Raw genomic sequence first — 20,035 nt, 5'->3', positions numbered from 1 at the left:
CCATCTTTTTTGTTTTGTTTTGTTTTTTGTTTTTTGAGATGGAGTCTTGCTCTGTTGCCCAGGCTGGAGTGCCGTGGTGAGATCTCGGCTCAATGCCTCCCCAGTTCAAGCTATTCTCCTGCCTCAGTTTCCTGAGTATCCAGCTGCATCTCTTAAATGCTAGCACCCTAACCTAACAGTGGTATTTATTTGAAACAGTTGAATGTGTTTTGACCACTTGGATTTTGTTCTCTAATATTATATTCCACTACAGGAAACCTGAGCTGCTGGGTGAGTAGTCAGTCTCACATTCTGGGTCAGAGAACACAAGAGGAGCCTGAACTCTCTTAGTGCACACATGAGGATTCTTTCAAAGATGAAGAAAAGCAGCAGCCAAGGATCTGCGTAAAGGGCTTCCAGGGCCCCATCTATGACATTTCCAGAAATTTAAAAAACAAAACAGATTGCAGTTACTAGGAGAATCTATGAAAGACCAAAGTCCATAATTATATTCAAAATGGACAAATAACATAAAGCGAGGTAGAAAGATTCATCCTTACCAATATAGGTCAATTGATCTTTTCCCAGTTATAGAAAATGCACTACTTACAGTGGTTAGATCAATGATACCCCACCACATCTCAGAGGGACACTGTGGGGAAATGAACTGTCATTTTGCTCTTTGAAAGAAACCTAGCATCAGGGCCACCCACTAAAGGGGACGGTCAAGTCTGAATCGTGGGAAAGACTTCAGGGAAATTAACTTCCCAGGCCACCTGAAAGACGGGGGCAATGATACTGCTTTCTCCTCCCGAGTGAGGATGTGGCCTAATTCTTTCTGAATTTGGCTGAAAACCCAGGAAAGTTGAACATTTGTAGACGCACCCTCAAAGCGAAGCATGCGGATTGTTGGAGTGGGTTCCTCCCGGATGGTGATATTCAGTGTGCATTTGTGAAAGCTCCTGGCTTAGGCTGGGCAAGGCCTTTCCCTGTATAGACAGAATCATAGCAGCTGCCTGTCCCTGCCCCACCCGGGAGGCCCTGGGGCCAGGAAAGGCTAAGGCAGCTGCGCTGCATCTGTGCCTGCCTTGTGTGCACAACTCACTTCCAATAAAATGTTATTTTTATGGTTGAGTTGGAAACTCACTCCAACCTTGACATGTGTGGGTGGTTTCAGTCCCTCCTTTCTAACTGATAAACCATACCAAAGGCTGTTCACTGCAATATGGCACAGCACGAGTCTGAACCTGACCTATGCCTGGTCACGTGACACATGCCATGAAAAGTCAGTCAGTCACAAAGACATCAGGAAATCTTAAGGTCTACAATGTTAAACAGATTAAACTTATGTGAGTGCTTTCAATGGCTCTAAGACCTCTAGGACCTTTGTTTAAGGCAAATGGAATGAATAAGCGCTTCTGTTTGTCACATAACACATGACAAAACAAATATCGGGAAGGGAGAATCATTAAAAAACAAAACTGATCAGATTACAGACAATCGCCTGAGTGCTGGTGATCACTATAAACCCCTCTTCCCCCCAAGGAACTCCCTCCCAATTTAATTGTCCAATTTGATGCCAAATATTGCTCAAAAGAACTCCATCACTCAAAGAGTGTTGAAGCAGATATTTTAAAAAGCAAAGCAACCCAATAATCGCCCTCATTATGATCTGTGTCTCTCAGCGGGTTTGTCACCTATAATTCCTAGATGGTTATTTTCTTTTCCTCCTCTTGGGAGGGAGAGGAGGAAGGAATGGCTGTCCTTAATTGTTGCTTTGTTTGATTTATTAAATTCAGAGTCATTATCTAAAATGGGGGTAATCTCATTAGAACTTAGACCCCTCTATTATTTCTTGGGATGGGGTTAATTTCATATTTGCAGAGTCATAAAGTAAAGAGTCCAAAATCCAATTACAAAGGTTTAATTTCATAGCAACTAAAGAGAAACATTTCTATCATAAAGGAAAATAAATACTTCACTACTTCGGGAAATGATTTGTCAGGAATGGGGAGTCTAGGAGGAGGGTCTCCATTACTGTCATTCAACTTTGCATGATAATGCATCACATAGGGTTTTCAGTCTGCAGAAGGGAGTAAATTTAATCAGTTGAAGTCAAAGTAATCAGGCTGGGGTTGACACATTTCAAGAAAGGTCAGCGTTAAGCACATTTTCTCATCCTAACTCAGTTACCATGTCATCGTCTCTGAGTTAGTATTCCTCCAGCTTGAATCTATAAAATGGATGTCTGCTGCAAAGCGCTAACTATGTTAGGACTAACAGGATTTATTTCACATTCTATTATTTGTTATTCCTCATAATTTTCCATGTGTCATGCTGGAAGACCGGTGAGGTAATGCAATTAAGCTCAGAGTTGAACAGCTAAATGTATATTAGCAAATCAATCTGAATTTGTACATAACCCAATCACAGTCCCACCGGCCAAGGAGAGGAAATTCATTTGCTTACATTATTCTTTAACTCAGTTATCATTTGCCAGAATTAGGCGGTGAAGTCACATGTGCTTCAGTGTTGGTATGGAAGTGCCACTGGTATTTGAAATAACTGCCCGAAGTTGCTTCTCCAGAGTGGCTGGCAGACAGGCCACAGGGAAGGGATGCAGAGTGATGGCATGCTGTGAATGCACTTTAGAGATGGGAAACCTTTACAAGAAGGGGCACCCTCTCATCCTACTCAGACACACTTTGTAGAAACAGTCCCTATGGGCAGAGTTGGCTCTTACCTTCTAAAGAGAGAGATCCAGTGAGAAACAATTCACTTAACATCTTCGTTCCAAAGTTTCAGGGGATTCCCATGATGATTTAGAAGCAAATGTAGATCTCACATCTGATTCCAGCAAGCCTTCACCACTTGTTTATGTGACTCAGTGGTGGGCGAGTCTGGAAGAGGTACCAGTCCTCCCAACTGCCCCCTAGAGCAGCAGTGTAACAGCCCTAGCCCTTGGAAAACAATGCCAGCTCCTGGGGCCTCCAACTGCCCAGTAGTGACTTGGCACCCAGGGAGAAGACAGCACATTGAATGTAGGCTATGATTTCGTTAAATAAGCTCACCAGTGTTATTCCCTTATGTGCTCTCTTGAAAACTGATTCTGAAATGATATTGAATCTGTAAAACACCGTAATGACTTTACACTACTAATTCTAGAAATTTAGTCCTATTGCCCAAGGACTGACACTCTAATATGATGACTCTGGGCTGCAGAGTAAACAAAAGGAACTTTCTATGAGCAAAGCAGATCACTCTTTTCTACATTGGACAGAAAAATACTTTTACCTTCCAAGCAAAGTAAAAGCAAAACTTTCCTCTCTGTGGATCTGTTTGGCTTTCGATACAGCACTGTCAGAAACAATTATTCACCCAATAGAAAACCACAGTCCTGACTGGTTAAGACATGCCTTCCCTGTTCCTATCCTATCAGAACATGCCAGTCAAGCTGAACATGGACGTATGAAGGAAAATGTACCAAACAGCACAGTGAAGTGGAATGATCTATCAGTTTTCAGTTGCTCGCCTTAGATTCAAACTCAACTTCACCATTTAGCAGTTGTGCAATATTAATTTAGTCAATGAAGCTCTCTGGATGTCTCTCTGCCTTTAACATTAAGAGATTGGACCACATGAAGCTGAGGTAATTTCTAGCTCCAGTATTTTCTTTAGTTTTGATATATCTCTCCCTTACCCTACTCTCTGCTTCACCCATCCCTCTCAATCTCCTTACCTCAAGTAATCATGGGATTCAAGTGTCTTTCAAAAGGTATTTAACTTTCCTTTTTTTGTTTCATACAAATCACTTTCACTGATTCTATGGCCCTGCAATTAAATCACTGTCTGAGCTCTTGTCATCTGTGAAGCATGATGATTATGGTCATGACACCAGTTTTGGATGGACCATGCAATGCTTTGGCCACACCAATCACTGCTGGCTTAGGCCACATAATAACTGGAACAACTCACATCAATGTCTAACATCAAATGTGCAGAAAAATTAAGTATGATGAACCAAACACCATTCTTTAAATGTTAGAAAGGTTTTGCATAGAGATAGGCTTAAGTAAGTTAGATTGATGATTGACCTAATTTTGGAAATCAGAGCAACTTCACTTTCAAAAATAACTCACCAACAATCAAATATGTCATGTTAATGAAACATGGGCATGTTGGCCAGGCACAGTGGCCCACACCTACGATCCTAACACTTTGGGAGGCTGAGGTGAGAGAACTGCTTGAGGTCAGAAGTTGAAGACCAGACTAGATAACATAACAAGACCCCCTCTGTACAAAGAATACAAAAATTAGCCAAGCGTGGTGGCACATGCCTTTAGTTCTAGTTAGCTGGGAGGCTGAAGTGGGAGGATCACTCAAGTAATCCTTTTAAAAGTCATAAACTCAAAGACAAAAGCAATATAAAAAAAGGAACAGCAACAAAACTATGAAAGTTGTAAGACAGAACAGATGGCAAGAATGATATTTGTTATATGTATTTAACTATTTTAAGATAACTCGATGAATGTTAACAATATTACAAAAACATACACTTACATCTCTGTTGCCCAAACATGATAACCCTGCCTCACTTGTCCCTTTGTGTCCACTGTTTCTACACCTATGACTGCCTTTTGCTTCTTTTTCACAGCTCACAGGTTCTCTCCCCAGTGAGCCTTCCTCAACCAGGTAAGGCAGCATTGGGCTCTCCTACTTCTGTGTTCCCGTAGCAACCTGCACTCAGGTTGAGCTTATTAGCACCAGGCTATGAGCTCCCAGAGGGCAAGGGTTGTATCATAATTGACTATAAGTCCCAGGTACTCTTCATCAGCCCTGGTAATGGGTTAGATGCTCAATAAATGCTGATCGAATCAACAAGGCAGCTACTTGGCCATTGCTGATTTGAGCTGCAATTCCATAGTTTACAGTGTTGTGGGAAGTAGCTGCCTAGCCAGGAAAAACATTTCCTAGCATCCCTTGCATCCAGGTGAGTCCTGCCCAAAGTTCTTCCTAAAGAAAATCGGACAGAAAATAACACATGCCAGTTCTAGGCCTGAATAAAAATGCCTTGTGCATTTCCCCATGGTCTCTCTTCCCTTGTCTGCTGCCCAAGTTAGATGCCCAGGTGATGGTAGTTCCTGAATGGCAGCCACCAATCATTTGACTGGACTGTATGTTGGAAAGAAAGTTCAAATGTACCAGGCTACTGAGGATGTGGAATTTATTTGTTACAGCAACTGACACTACCTAATACAGGGTACTGCCTATCACATACAGTGGCAAACTGAATTACATGAATACAAATGCCTAAGCAAATGTGAATCACTTGGTCCATATCCACAGGAAAACCAATCTCAAAGGAGGACTTGAAATCACCTTCAGGAGATCCAGTTTCAGCTGCAGCTCCCCTTGAGTGGATGAGCACAGAGCACCCACAATGATGCTCATGTACTCCTCAGCGTTGATGGCTGAGAGCTGCTCCAAGATGCTGAGCGAGGCCTCCCGGTAGCACTCCTCGTCCAGGAAGATCTTGATGAAGGGCACCATGCCGTGGTCCTTCAGGACAACTAAGGACCAGACAGACAGAATGGGGCTAGGGCCAGGGGGAACCTTGCCACTTCAGTTTCAATCAAAAGAAAAGCTTTTTCTTATAATTTTCAAAGTTCATTTTGCTATTTTTTTATGATTCTCTTTTGCTCACTGGTAAATTTTTTGGTAATCCATACCCACCGTTGAAGTGAGAAGCAGAAAAAAGAAACTGTGGAACTGTGGATTTGACGGAAAAAAAAAAAAAAGAAAAAAGAAAAAACTGCTTTCTTCTCTAGTGAGAACCTTATTTAAAAAAAAATTGACTAACATCTCCCCACAGGAGATACATTCAAGAAAGGAGAAATAAGTTTAAGCGGTCTATTGTACGACATGGTGACTAAAGTTAATAAGAGTGTCATGAATTCTTGGGATAAAAAAAGAAAAAAAATAGAAACCTAAGTAATAAAAGCTTTAACTAGATCTACCTCTCCTTTGATTTCCTCATAATTTCCTCCCCAGGGCCAATGACAATTTCTGTCTTCTCTCTGCCAAAATTCATATAGAAAACAAACCACAATTTAAGCTAAGAACATATTTAATTTCTAGATAGTTCCTTGGGGAGAAAATTAAAGAAATCTGACTGGCGGTACATTTTTTTTAAAAAGTAATTCCAAGCATTTTTTCCCCCAGGATTGATATTGGAGTAATTCATGTGGAAAAAAAAAAAAAAAAAAAAAAAACTAGGAGGCAACTGGATCCTTCAAATGGTTTGATGGGGATTTGAGCAGACAAGATTTTTCCAATTACAGGCTAGGTACCTCTGACATAGAAATCACCTTGAAAGCCTGTTTAAAAGTAGATTCCTGGCCAGGCGCGGTGGCTCACGCCTGTAATCCTAGCACATTGGGAGGCGAGGTGGGCAGATTGCCTGAGCTTAGGAGCTCGAGACCAGCCTGGGCAACATGGTAAAGCCCCGTCTCTACTAAAATACAAAATAATAATAATAATAATAAATTAGCCAGGCATGGCGGCATGCACCTGTAGTCCCAGCTACTCGGGAGGCTAAAGCAGGAGAATTGCTTGAACCCAGAGGGTGGAGGGTACAGTGAGCTAAGATCATGCCACTGCACTTCAGCTTGGTGACAGAGTGAAACTTCATCTCAAAAAAAAAAAATGTAGATTCCTGAACTCCACCTTGACTGACTATTAATTAAAGGTCTGGATGTGAGCCCAGGAATACACATTTAGCCAGCACCTCCGGGGAACCTTTTGCAGGCTAAATGTTAAAGACTCTCTCTCTGCCATAATGAAATAATTTTTTACATTAGGTATAGTTACTCTATGAAGACCTCAGATAAAGATGCCTAAATCACCAAACCCACTGATATGATGTTGGATGTTGGTGTGTCTATGTCATTATATATATATATATATATGCTCATATTATTTTTAAGACCCAGAAGCCAAATGATCTTAGAACACTAAAATAAATTTGAATGGATTAAATTGCTAAGTCCATCATGCCTGAGAGCACAACAAATTGCATTTCTTTCAAACGGCTAGCTTTCTTTGCCCGTATTTTACTCTTTGGATCTAAAAAAATTAAAAATCATCTATAGTCAGTGCAGCAGGACACTAATAAATTTCACTTGAAAAGAGGACAGGCAGCTCTGTGGTCTCATAAATTTAGAAAATGCTAGATAGAGCATAGTCTTTTTGTCACCAACTTTATTTAGCAATCTTAGAGGTAAAAAGTGTCAACAGAGGTACAGTATCTACGAACTTATTGATGATCACTGAACATCGGCCAGGAGAGGGGCATTAGCCACAGCTAACGCTGTGTATTGGTTATTCCTTGAGTATAACCTGTGAACACTGCCATAAATAACCAGGAAAGAGTTCATGTTTTACCAAGCAGTGATGAGGCAAACTTGGCACCATCTTTACCTGCATTCCTCACCGAGCCTTTCAGAAGTGTGACTACAGTCTTCAGCATCACACATGTGAGTTCTCTTTCTGGATCCTGAATACCAGGAGTGGACAGTTTGTTTCCTGCCGTATTGAAGAAGCAACAACAACAGAAAAATAAGTGCATGTGGTATGACCCCAAATCTCTGACTCCAGCTTTCTACCCTCTTAAGGAGATGTGAATATAATGCCTTCATCATAAGGGAATGTGTATCCCAATTGGTAAGGCTATTACCCCCTACAGCAGAGTTCTCCATCTTGAGCACATCAGCATTCCCTGCAGAGCTTATTTTGTTAAAACCCAGAGCCCCATCAGAATTTCTGGGTTTTTGTTAAAACCCAGAGCCCCATCAGAATTTCTGATGTAGTAGTTCTTGGATGGGGTTCTATAATTTGCATTTCTGAGAAGTTCCCAAGCAATGCTGATGGGGCTGGTCCAGGGACTGCTCTTTGAGAAGCATTGCCCCAGATGATACACAGAGCCCTGCCTTCTTCATTTTCCTTTTGCCACTTTTACAGTTTGCCATTCATCCTTGGGAGGGATGACTGCCCACTCATTCCTGAGCCATGCGGAAGCTTAAGAGAAACTGGAGTAAAGAGGTGATTCCAGTAGACCCATGAGGGCAAAACCAGATCTCTTTATTCACCTTGAATCTCCATGCCAGAAAAGTGCCTGACACAGATTGGAAGCTCAATACTTATTTGGGGAATGAATGAATGAATGAATCAATCAATTAATCAATCAAAATAGGGTTTATAAACCAGGAGACAGAGTATCTAAGAAATAAGAAGACACATTTGACAATGGAAAGTACAAAGTAAGACTAATGCATGAGTTCACAAAAAATGTTCAAATTCTCCTAGGAATGGTCATGGGTCTGGAATTGGATTTAAAAGCAAATTCAGTGTTAGGCTGCTGAAAAGAAATACCAGCTAAGATAAGACAGAACCAACAAACAACAAAACTGTGCAGAGACTTCTCATTTAAACACCAAGGAAAGCAGAGGAAGCAATACATTAACTTCATTCATGATAGGATTTAAGGACGGAAGTTACTAAGCAATAGAAACTAGCTCATAAAATATTGTCCAGAGCTTGGCCCAGAGGCCCAGACACACAAACCATCCCTTGGGCTCATCCTCCACAGTCCTGATCCTATTTGCAAACACTCCCAGGGAGAAGCTGGGTCCATCCTGGCCTCCACAAGATGCCTGAGCTCCTTCCTGAGTGTCTATTTCAGTCTATGGCAGTAGCACTGGAACTATAGGGACAAGGTGACTGATGTTTCTTGAGCCCCTATTATGTACCAGGCACAGCAGTGGGTCCTCTTCAGAGATTCCCTCATTAAAATCTCACAGCATTCCAATGATGTCCATCATCACCCTGTTTTACCAAGGAAGACACAGTCCATAGGGGTTAAGTCACTTTCTCAGGATCACTCAGTTTGTCAGTAGCATGGCCAGGATTCCAGCCCTTAGCTCCTTTCCCTCAGAGAGGCCCAGGAAACAGATAGACTGGTGACCTTGGCTTAAGTCTGAAGCAGAATTACAGAAGCAACCAAAGGCTAGAGAGCTCCCTGACCCTTCCAGCCAGTACAGTGGGAGAAGGAGAATTAAAGGAGGGAAGGTGGGCAGAGTAAGTATCCAGATTCTTGTGTCCCGGTGTCCCTCCTCCAGGCTGATTCCCCAGAGCAGCAGGTGTAGAGAGACTGAGGGAGAGACCAGAAGAGCTGGGGAAGGAGTTTCCACACTTTGCTTCCTACTGGAAAGTCAATGGAGATGGGAGTTAAAGACCACCACATAGAGTGACTCCAGCAGGATATGTGGTGGGCAACACAGTGAGGCAGTGCAAAAGCCCAACCCCTGAGCCACTGTGCACCCTCGTGAGACCCTAAAGCCCCAGGGGAGCAGCAGAGGCTATTGGGTTTGAGACTTCAGGGTGCAGGGGCCAAGTAGGGGCAAGGGGACGTTGCCAAGGAGGCACAGGTATACAGCCCAGCAGGGCACCAAGACTCGGAGGGGCGTGCTGGGCCAGTAAGACCCCAGGGAGCTCTCTCCCAGTGGGAGACCACTGAGCCAACAGTGTAAAGTGAACAGAGTGAGCTAGGAAGCCATATCCCAGTAGACCCCAGAAGGGCCCCTAAACCCAAGGCCTCTCCGAGCTCCCATTCCTGAGGAGCTGTCAGACTCCTGCAGTCTCCCTGTCTGTACACCCACACAATGTCTAGGGCAAGATATATCTAAAACCTGGGAATTCACAAGGCCTGAGTTAGCCCCAAGTTCACCCATCCCTTTCACTTCTTCATGGGGAAGACTGGGAGGCTGCCTGTCTTTTGTGAAGCTGTGTGTCCCAAGCATACCTCTCCAGTGACATGGGCATACTGACTTTCTGTTACATTTGATGGGCAGCCAGGTTGGCCCAAAGACCAGACCCGGCTGACACTGACCCCTGCCCATCCCTCCCAATGCGCCCAGTGGCACCTGACTTCCTCATGATCTTGGCTTGCTTCCGAAGTTGTGCCAGCAGCAGGCCCAGGAGCCCTGAATCCCGGAAGATGTCGGTGAAGAGTGGGTCCCCACCAGCGATGCTGAGGATGCTCTGCAGGGCCATGAGAGTGCAGGATGGCCCAGGGCTCTCCTTGATCAGATGCTGCACCTTTCGAAGAATCTCATGAGGCACATAGTGCAGCTCGAACACCAGGGCCTCTAGGAGCTGGAAGAAGTGTGCCTGCACTGGGGCTGGCTTCAGGGGCATGATCTCTACAAACTGCGAGATGGGCTGCAGGGTCCACTCCAGCAGGAAGAAGTTTCGAGCATTCCAGGCCCACATGGTCCTGATGGCCGATAAGACTTGTATGCAGAGGACAGAGTCACTGGCTTTGTGGAAAACATTCTGTAGGACCTGGAAGGCCTGAAGATTCTTAACAGTCACCCCTGAGGAGGAAAACAAGAAAGATCTTGCAAGTCATTTCTCCTGCCTGTGTCTAGAAATAGATGTTTTCATTACTAAGAGAACATGCCATTTGAAGTTTATGTGTTCTAACTCCTATGGGCACATGTCCATCAGAAGTCCAGAAAAGTTAGCCACCTGGGGTGTGAAGAAGGCTGGTGCAGCATGGTCCAAGATGCACTCAAACTGTGGCCACTCTGAACTGACGTATGCCGTGAAGGTCAAGTACACATTAGATTTCCAAAAGGTAATACAAAGGAAATAATGCAAAATATCTTCTTGACAATTATTTGTATTGACCATATATTGAGATGGTAATATTTGGGATATATTGAGTTAAATAAAATATATTATCAAAAATAATTTAACTTGTTTCTTCTTATTTAAAGTTAAAAATTACATTTAAAATGATATAATGTGCCTTGCATTGTATTTCCATTGGACAGCATCGGACTAGGAGGATTGGTTTCAATGATTAAAATCAAAAGATGTTGGAGATTACTAGCAAAGTCAGTTTTGTTTCTAGACAAGCTGATAAATAACTACACTTTCCTGACCCATCCCCAACTTTTCCTCCAGCTTGAAGGTTAAGCCTCATTCTCTCTCCCCCAGGAGACACTTTGTCAGAAAGCTCCCTGCCTCCAGCCTTCTCTGCCTCAGATACCAGAGATGTTTGTGAAACTCCTCTCTGATTCAGGCACTCCCCTAAACCATGTCTGTGCCCCTATGTGTTACTGCATCACGTCCAATGGCCCTTCTTAACCTGAACCCTACAGCACTGCAGCCTCCCTGCCTGTATTCTGCAGAAGCTCTCACTGTCCAGACACCCAGCCATCCAGGCCACCATTTATTCCCCAGACTGTCATTTCTGCCTTTAAACTTTCTCCCTTCATTTCAACCTATACAACCCACACTTAGCCTTAAAAACTCCCTCTGGCAGGCCCTCTGTTCGAGGTTTCCTGTCTGAGCTGGGTCATGGCTATGTCTGATGCATTTCTTAGCCAATTCTCCAGCAGACTAGGGTTCAGGGACATGTGACAGTCTCTATAGAGGACTTTTAAGGAGCAGACAACTGGCTTGTTCACACTGGCACCCAGCGTGGGGCAGAGTGCTTGCCACACAGAAACTATCCATGCCTGCTAAATGAGTTCATCAATCAATCAATGTCTCAGAGTACTGAGAAGTCACTGACTCTGAGCCCGGATGGCTGCTTTAGGGCCATCAGTCCCCATTATATAAGCAAATGTTGCAGAGTAAATCACACCAGGGGTTAGGGAGAAAACTAGAGGCTGCCTCCGTTATTTGAGAGAGTCTTTGCCTTTATTAAGCAATATTTCCACTAAGTCTCACGGAAGACATTCATAATCTCCCCAAAGGTTGTGACAGAATCAGAGCTTACTGCACCATGGAAAGGTATGCAAAGAATCAGGAGAAGACCCTCTGTAGCCTTCTCAGGGCTCAGCACTGACTCTTCTGGTCACCCAGACACAAGAAGGACCCACCAGATGCCTCGTGATGAAACTTGAAGCCTTCAAGCTGAGGGTAGGTGACGCTGTCAAACACCTTCAGCTCTGACCTGCCGCAGGTCGTCAGCCACACCACCAGCCCAAGGAGCTCCTCCAGCTGTGGGTCCACTTCGCTCTGGGTCAGCCCATCATACCTGGGGGACAGACGAGACCAGCTCCCTATACTTCCTGGATGGAGCAGCCACATGCATGCATGGTGCTCTCGAGGAGACAGAGGCAATGGGGATCTGCAAGCTGGGGAAGACCCCACAGGTCTGCACCTGAGGCAATTCAGAGGCAAGGGAGCACCCTGGATAAACACCACTCTGCACATGTCAGTCTTAGATCCAAAGAAGTGCATTCGGAACCTGTGAAAAGCTATGCCATCTGCTCACCGGTAGGTCACTTCCCATGACTGAACCCCCAAAAGACATGTGCTTAGGGCATCAGCAGATCAGGGCACCTCCCAAATGAGAGATGTAATACAATAGTTCAACAATGCAACAAAACGGTGTGGGAAATAGTTGGACTTCCTTGTGCTTATTTAAAGGTTGAGTGTGGCTTTCGTATTTTAATTACGGGCGGGTAGGCTGTCCTGTTCCTCTTATGGAGAAGGGCATCTCAAGTCTTATTCCAGCCCTGTCATTTCCAGAGGAAAAGTGCTTGCAGTGTGACTTCAGTTAAGGCAGAAAGGAAAGCCAATGAGCCCACATGAGACCTTCTTGGCACTCCCTGGAACAGGTTCCTGTCCCCTCTCCTGCCTTCCACAAGAAGTCTGGGGAAAACTCAACACCCAATGAATCAAAAATTTGTTCAGGAAATGCTATGACACAGACCTCCGTGGGGATCATAGTCAGCTGGTCACAGCCCAGACCAATGCAAAACGTGAGGTGCCCAGAGGGGTATTTACGCTTAGTGTTCCTTTAGAGGAAGGTGCTAGGGTATTGCCATTTAATCACATTCTTCTGGATTCTCGGTGGACCAAGGGACTTTGGCCCCCTTGTCCAAGTCACCGCATGTAGGCTCAAAGCCTGGCTCTGTAGCGAAGTATGTGAAGTGTGGTAGTAGATGTACCCCTCAGAGGAGAAGGGTGTCCCATACTCACCCAGCAAAGCCCAAGGGAACGTACATGGCCTTGCCCTGGAGCAGCTTCCCCAAGATCAGCAGAGAAGCTTGGGCCATCAAGGCATTTCTTTGATTTGCATCCCTTGCTCTCTCTAATCCCTGGACCCCACTCGAAGATGATACAGGAAGGCAGAGTGGAAGGCAAGGAGGAGCCAGCCCAGCCCCTGCTGAACGGTGTCTGAGCTTGGGTTTCCCATCTTTCAAGGATTTGAGAAAGAGGTAGTTCACTTAGGAGTTGATCCCAGAAAATACCAGTAGGAGACAGGCCATGTGAGACAGGGAAGGGAAGGAAACCAGTCCAAGAGCATTAGCAGGCAAGCGCCTCATGGGGCCACTGGAGATAATCCATCTGGGGAGCTCTGGAGGCCACGCAGAGCAAGCCCACCCAAAGGCAGCTGCGCTAGGTATGCACCCGTTGGCTCCTTCAGCCATTGGTGAACAGCTGGTCCTGAGGGTGATTCATTTCCAGACCTTTCCAGTCCTCCAAGCACACAGGCAGGGCAGCTTACAGCAGTGCCCTCCAACAGACGGGGCTTCTGTTTGGGTTCTGACTGGGGAAAATCAGGCCAACAAGCATGCAGGTGACAGGTGCCTACAAGTAAACTTTGTAAAACTACTGATTCTCTAAGGAAGTGGTCCCCATGCCTGTCTGCACAATGAATCACTTTTTCAAATAAGAGGTCTCTCTGGCCACACTCTGTGGAGCTATATCTATTTTTCTCCAAAGCACCCCAGTGATTCCAAAGACTGAGGCTTTGGTGGTCCTGTGCTCTCCCCGTACCAAACACAGCCACTTACCGAAGTAACACTTTGAGCAGCAGAGGATAGCCCTCTGAATTCTCAAACTCCAGGAACAGAGCCGAGGAGACAGGGTAGGAGTCCTTCACAAATCCCAGGATCAGGCTTACAGCCTCACTCACCTCAGGGGCTGGGAGAGTGTCCGTGAGCCTGGAGAGGTTCTGGAGGGACAGTCTGACACAGTCTGTCACTGGAGGAGGGAAGCACAGGAGAGACCTGCTGAGCGTGGAAGCAAGAGCTTTCCTGCTATGGTCCACCTACCTCCCCTATTCCAAACAATATGTCAAGACATGAATGGGAATTAATCCAAAACATGTTCTGCTGGCTCTTGGATCAAGAAGACTGCCCCAGAGAAAGTGCTACCCTGACAGCCACACTCTGCAAGCCCAGCAGGTGGCACAGGAGAGGAAGGCAGTCCCTCAACCCTCTGTGCCTTATTCTCAGCAAGAGGGAGAGTCCAGGTCCATTAGGTAGTCAGATGTAAAATGCAAGACCTGAGCTCATCTCAGATCTTAACGAGGTAGTGCTGGAGCTGAGCAGAAATCAGCTTGATGAAAAGTGCAGGGGAGGATGTATGAACATGTGAGGAGGCAGCGGGTGAAAAGATGGGGTGCTTTGGATACTGAAGAAGCCAGAAGATTGGAACACTGAAGTGTGGCCCACAGAGAGGAAGGAGGGTGTGGCCCATTCCTAGGAGGCAGGCTATGGGGCTTACGGGCTACCTCACCAGAGTGGTGTGGAGCCAGGGGAAGATTTGAGTCTGAAAAGAGAGGTCCTCAGATTTGCATTTGGATGGGTCACTGTTTTTAGAAATCTCTCATTGAGAGAAGCCTCCTCTGAGTGCTGGGAAAGCTAATCCAGTGGATCAGAAAAAGTACTTATGAGAACTTGAGATAATGCAAGCTCAGCTTCTCAGCTGCGAGGACTCAGAAGAGCCGCAAAGAATCACAACAATCCAGTAAGATCAGCAGTATTATTATCCCCATTTTACAGATGAGAGAACTGAGGCACCCCAATGGTTAAGTGCCTGAGATCACTCAGCTCTGAGGACAGAGCTGGAGTCCAGTCCTGGCTGTCTGGCTCCAGAGTCTTTGGCCTTAACCCCTACACATAGTTCCCAGGGTAAAAATGAGGGTGCTGGAATCAGGCATTTTTAAGTTTGAAAGTGCATTCTCTTCCTTACTAGCTGAATAGCCTTGAAAAATTCTTCTACTACTCTTAATGTCTATTTTCCCCATTCAAAAATGACATTAATAGCTATCTCAAAGAAACAAGCAAGATAATGTACAAACAGGCCCAGCACAGTGTCTGATGGGTAGTATGTGCACAGTGAGATCCTCTTTCCCTCCTCCCTCCAATGGAGCAGCAAAATGAACAAGAAAAGCACTTTCATGAAGGGAGCCAAGCCATGTAGAATTATCTACTGGACATGACTGCTCATTCTTCTCTTGTTTGGTCCCAAAATTCTATACAGAGGCTGCAAGAGCATCCCAGGTCTCATTGTAGAAAGTGGGCCCTCAGCCTTTGCTCTGAGTTCAAGCGAAGCCCTTGCGTGACCCACAGCCCACACCTAGTCTCCCGGGCCATACCCTGCAGGTACTGGATGATGCTGAGGTTCTGGGCCTTGGAGATTGCCCTTAGCACGCAGAAGGTGGGCTCCTTCCAGAAGCAGCAGCTATGCTCCCGAAGGCAGGTCGTGGCAACCAGCAGAGACTGCAGCTCACTTCCTGAGAGGAGTCCCTCCAGGCCCTGAGAGTCACTGCAAATATTGAGCAACATCTGAAAAATAAGAAGATAAACAGCCAATGAGACCTGGTTAGGAATTCTCCTTCCTCGGATGGATTTGTTCCCTACTTTTCTGGAGCACTGATGGGCATATCTCAGTGGGAAGGACAGGATTGAATGGGGTCACCCTCTGTCCCAGACCAGCAGGGTCAACAGAGACCCCTAGGAAAGGGTGGCAGGACCCAGGGCTCAAATCTGATGGCATCAACCCTCTACAAATAATTGTTATCCCTTCCAAATCAGAATAATAAAGAAGTAATTGACTTTGTGTGTTTTTAATGGGGGATATCAAAAAGTGTCACCCACAATTAAGGTATAGAATTAAAAAGACCCTGTGCTATTTAAAAAGGGAAGTGTTTCAGAATTATTTGCTGACACTCAGACTCTACTTCTCCATGAGACCACGAGGGTGAGCATACAACCTCCTAACTGGGTTCCTTGTTCCCTCCAATCCCCTTTCCTAATGGCTAACAGAGGGACTTGCAAAACCTCCCTCTCCACTTGGGATAAAATTCCAGCACCATAGCATGGCCCATAGCATCCTGCATGGACTAGCACTGCCTTCTCACTCACTTTATCCACTGCAGCTCTCCCCTGGGCTTTTGGTGGTCCAACATGACCTGCTGCCAGTGTGGCAAATATCACAAGGTCCTTCCATGGGAATGAAGGCATTTGCCCCTTCTAGTCTGATACATAGGGAAGCTGGGCATCATGGACCACAGCTGCAGGTCCCATTTCCCTGCCTTCCTTGCAGGTAGGTGTGGCCATGTGACCAAGGTCTAACCTGTCCCTGGGCTTGCATGGCCATTTCTCTGCTCCTCTCCACTTCCTCCACCCCACCAGGCCAGGCTACCTCCTCAGACCCTGACAACCCTCAGCTCTCTGGTTAAATGCCATGCCCTCAGAATAGACGCCACTGATTCTCTCAAACAAATCAGGGCCTCTTGCCACCATTGCCCAACACACCTTTGGCTTTAACTACATAGCACTTAAAAACTTGCTAACTACTGCTCTGCTGCTTAGGCAACAGAGCAAAGCCTCATCTCTATTTTTTTACTTGCTAACTACACACTTATTCCTGGATTGTTTACCCCGTTTGGCTTCTTCACCCTTCTGTTACCTTTCAAAGTGAAGCCCTATGCTTGCTGCAGTAACCGTCTGTCTGGCATAGAGCTGTGCACAGTAGGGGCTCTGTATATTTTTGTGAAATGAAGTAACAATGCAGCAATGCAGGTATGGTCTATTCCCTGTGGCACACATTCTGTCCAATACCCAGAAGACCTCAAAGACAGACCCTGCACTACTTCCCTTCAGGGCACCTAAAAGCCACACAGTAAACATTTGAGAAAGTGCCTGGTGCAGCGTCCTGGCCTCCACTTAGAATACGATTGACATAAAAGCAGATGACTCCTACATTTCCACAAATGCAACTCAGAGGGTAACTCACCATTAACGGAACCTACCAGAACTCATGCACTACCCTCTGGAAATGAGGAATGGGCTTGGGAATTCGTCTAACGTGGATGCCAATGTGGACATGTGTGTACCATGGGCAGCTGCATTTGGGACTTCACTGAACAGTCACAAGCACCTGCTCTGTGTGAGACATTGCAGACACTGGACACAGCGATGGGCCCCACAGTCCTCCGTATCCTCCTGGGCCACACGGTCCTCCGTACCCTCCCCTGCAAGCTCAGGGAGCAGGAAGGGTTATCTGGAGAGCTCAGCATGTCAGAAGCTGAGAAAGCAGAAACTGCCCAGAAGTGGGCAGGGGAAATAAGTGAGAAGTTAGTCAGTCAAACAGAAGAGGAAAGATGGGGAATGAGAGAAGGAATTGCGTTTGATGCTTAGAGGCCTGAGATGTCTTCTGAGAGGAGGGAAGAGGCACCAAGAACATGTAAACTCAAGTTTACTCAAGGGTGCCAATCCCAGCCCCACCCAAGACTTCTATGACCCCAGACCCCATGCTCACTCACCATGCCTCAATTTGTATGGACCCAGGATGACAGCACTACTCATATTCTGGGATGGCAGAGAGTACTCCTGGAGGTGACCCATGTGAGACCATGGCACAGGGGTGAGTACAAAACTTACACTTAGAAAATTTTGGCTACTGTTTTGCTACTTGGGCAGACTGTGCTTGTTAACAGAAGAGAAGGGGCTGGAGAGGAGGTTCCAGATCCCAGGGAAGGTGGGCAGGACTCAAGAACACAGACTGGAGGAGGGGAGCTGGATGGGTGCAGGGAAGCCAAGTGCAGGGGCAGGGGACCACGTTTCTGGGAGACAGCAAGGGAGGGGACGGTGCTACGGGGACATGATGAGGTGCAGGGAAGAGGAGGCAATTTATTTTCCAACCATGCAGGCCATGTAGAGCATGAGGGAGGTGAGGGGGAGGGGAAGGGAAGCTTAGACCCTCTGGGAGAACAGAGGAGTTCAGGAACCAGGGCTGAGAAAGATAAAAGCATCTCTGGGAAGCATTGAAGAGTCTGTCCCCCAAATGAGGTTTTGACCCAGGGAGTTGGAGGCCCTCTTCGAACTCACCTGCACGAACATCCTTTGAACTTGAAGATCACTCTCAAAAAGCTCATCTTTGTCCAGAGGAAAGACAAAGAAGAGGTAAAGGCACTGTAGGAGCAGGGCTGGAAGCCCAGACTCAGCAACCCTGCCCAGCGTCTCCTGCAAGAGAAGAGCACACGTGACCCCAGGCAGCAAAGCAGCAGAAGCAGGTCAGCCCAGACCCAGGATCAGGCCCCTACAGCCATTTCAGTGAGGCCATGGGACAGTCCCTCTGGGCTCCAATCCTGCGGTGTGAAATGCTGACAACAACCAGAGGATGCACCTAGGGTGGCTGTGAAGATTAAGTTTATATAAAGTGCCTACTATGTGCTCCGTAGCTCCTTTATAAGATTCACAGAGGAAGGAAGGAAGGAAGGAAGGAAGGAGGAAGGAAGGAAGGAAGGAAGGAAGGAAGGAAGGGTAGAAAGGAGGGAAAAGGGGAGGGACTGTATAAATTAGAATATAACAGCTTCCTAGCAAATCATACTGGGTGACTGTGGCCCAGGGCCTTATGATTAGGAAGGGAAAGCAGTCCAGAGGTGAAGTTGATAATATGTGTGTGAACAACAGTGGTGAGGACCTAATCAGGCCCCTCCCCACCCTCTCATCTAGATCCCAGACAGATCTCGTCATGGTCCAAACAGTACAATAGGTGATGACTGACAATCAGACAGCCAGCAACTCAACTAAACAGCTTGGGCTGCCAGACAGAGGCCAAGAGGACAGGAAGTCTGCAGAGATGGAGACCAGCCTGCCACGAGCTTCCTGGGGTCTTTCTTCCTGGGACTTTGCCTGCAGCTCCACTAGGATTACTGCAGCTGCACCCTCTGTGTGTGCATGTGCGTGCGTGTGTGCATGTGTGTGTGTGCATGCATGCATGTATGTGTGCATGTGCACATGTGAGCACCTGTGGGATCAACCTATGGAATGCTGTCCATGCAACTTCCCACTCCATTGGTTAACCTGACAGATATAATGGGGAAGTCAGAGAAAGAGAAGGATGAATGTATAATCTGGGCCAGGATCAGGATTAGATGCAGGCTGCTAGTCCTAGCCTTGGCCGGAAGGGTTTACAGTGCAAGATACTGTCCTCCATGTATTTGACACCTTGTTAACCTTGATCCCCTCAGGGCAGCTCTCCCTGTCCTTCCCCCACCTCACTCCCAATGCACCATGCACAGGCAATGAAAAACAAGCCCTTAGGTTGATGTGTCACCACTTAGACTGCAGAGAGTCCTTCCCCAGGGGCAGATGTGATGAGCCCTCATGCTATGCTTCAGGCCACTGTGCCTGACAGTGGTGCAGGCAGTTTACCTGAAGAAGAGTCAGGAGTCCTCCCTTCAGTTAACTTCCCAGATCAGGTACCACCCCCTGGCCCCAGACAAAGGCTGTGTGATGTTCTCCTATCACCCCTCCAAGCATGGTTGCAAATGCCCATCTCATGTCTGGGTTCATCTAGTGAAGCAGGTTTGGAACTGGGTAGCAGGTAGAAATTGGAAGAATTTGGAGAAGTTACACTGAGGGCAGCAGCCACCCTGGTTCCCTGCTGTGTTCCTGGCACGCAGTGGGTATGGGTGGAAAGGGAAGAAAGAGGACAGCCCTCATCTCTGGGCAAGGGTAGGACAGTTACCTACAGGGCACGTCGTTCAGGCTGAGTGTAACAGGAAGAAATAAAGAACAGTGGCTCAGAGCATGGCTTCTGGAATCAGACAGACTGCAGGTGCACAGCGTAGGTAAGCCCACATTCTCATCACTCACTGGTATCACCGTGATCTGACTCATAGGGTCCTTGGGAGGATTAACTGACGATGTCTGGGACACACCCAGCCTTGCCCCTC

The 20,035-nt window shown here is 46.4% G+C and overlaps 1 protein-coding gene across 3 annotated transcripts in view; it reads right to left on the bottom strand.

The window, feature by feature from the left end:
- Positions 1-20,035, bottom strand: part of WDFY4 (WDFY family member 4) — a 302,160-nt gene that overhangs the window by 245,458 nt on the left and 36,667 nt on the right. For all 3 annotated transcript variants that reach the window (XM_033209238.1, XM_033209235.1, XM_033209236.1), the window contains exons 5-11: positions 18,183-18,317; positions 15,446-15,635; positions 13,857-14,046; positions 11,931-12,088; positions 9,960-10,412; positions 7,459-7,563; positions 5,359-5,549 (exon numbers count right to left, since the gene is read on the bottom strand). In XM_033209238.1, the coding sequence (XP_033065129.1) occupies positions 5,359-5,549; positions 7,459-7,563; positions 9,960-10,412; positions 11,931-12,088; positions 13,857-14,046; positions 15,446-15,635; positions 18,183-18,317 (1,422 nt within the window). The remainder of the gene's footprint in view (positions 1-5,358; positions 5,550-7,458; positions 7,564-9,959; positions 10,413-11,930; positions 12,089-13,856; positions 14,047-15,445; positions 15,636-18,182; positions 18,318-20,035) is intronic.

This window comes from Trachypithecus francoisi, unplaced genomic scaffold, assembly GCF_009764315.1.
Source record: "Trachypithecus francoisi isolate TF-2019V2 unplaced genomic scaffold, Tfra_2.0 Lachesis_group9, whole genome shotgun sequence".
Taxonomy (NCBI): Eukaryota; Metazoa; Chordata; class Mammalia; order Primates; family Cercopithecidae; genus Trachypithecus; species Trachypithecus francoisi.
The sequence above is the reverse complement of the archived record's forward strand: the minus strand, read 5'-3'. Positions and strand labels throughout refer to the sequence as shown.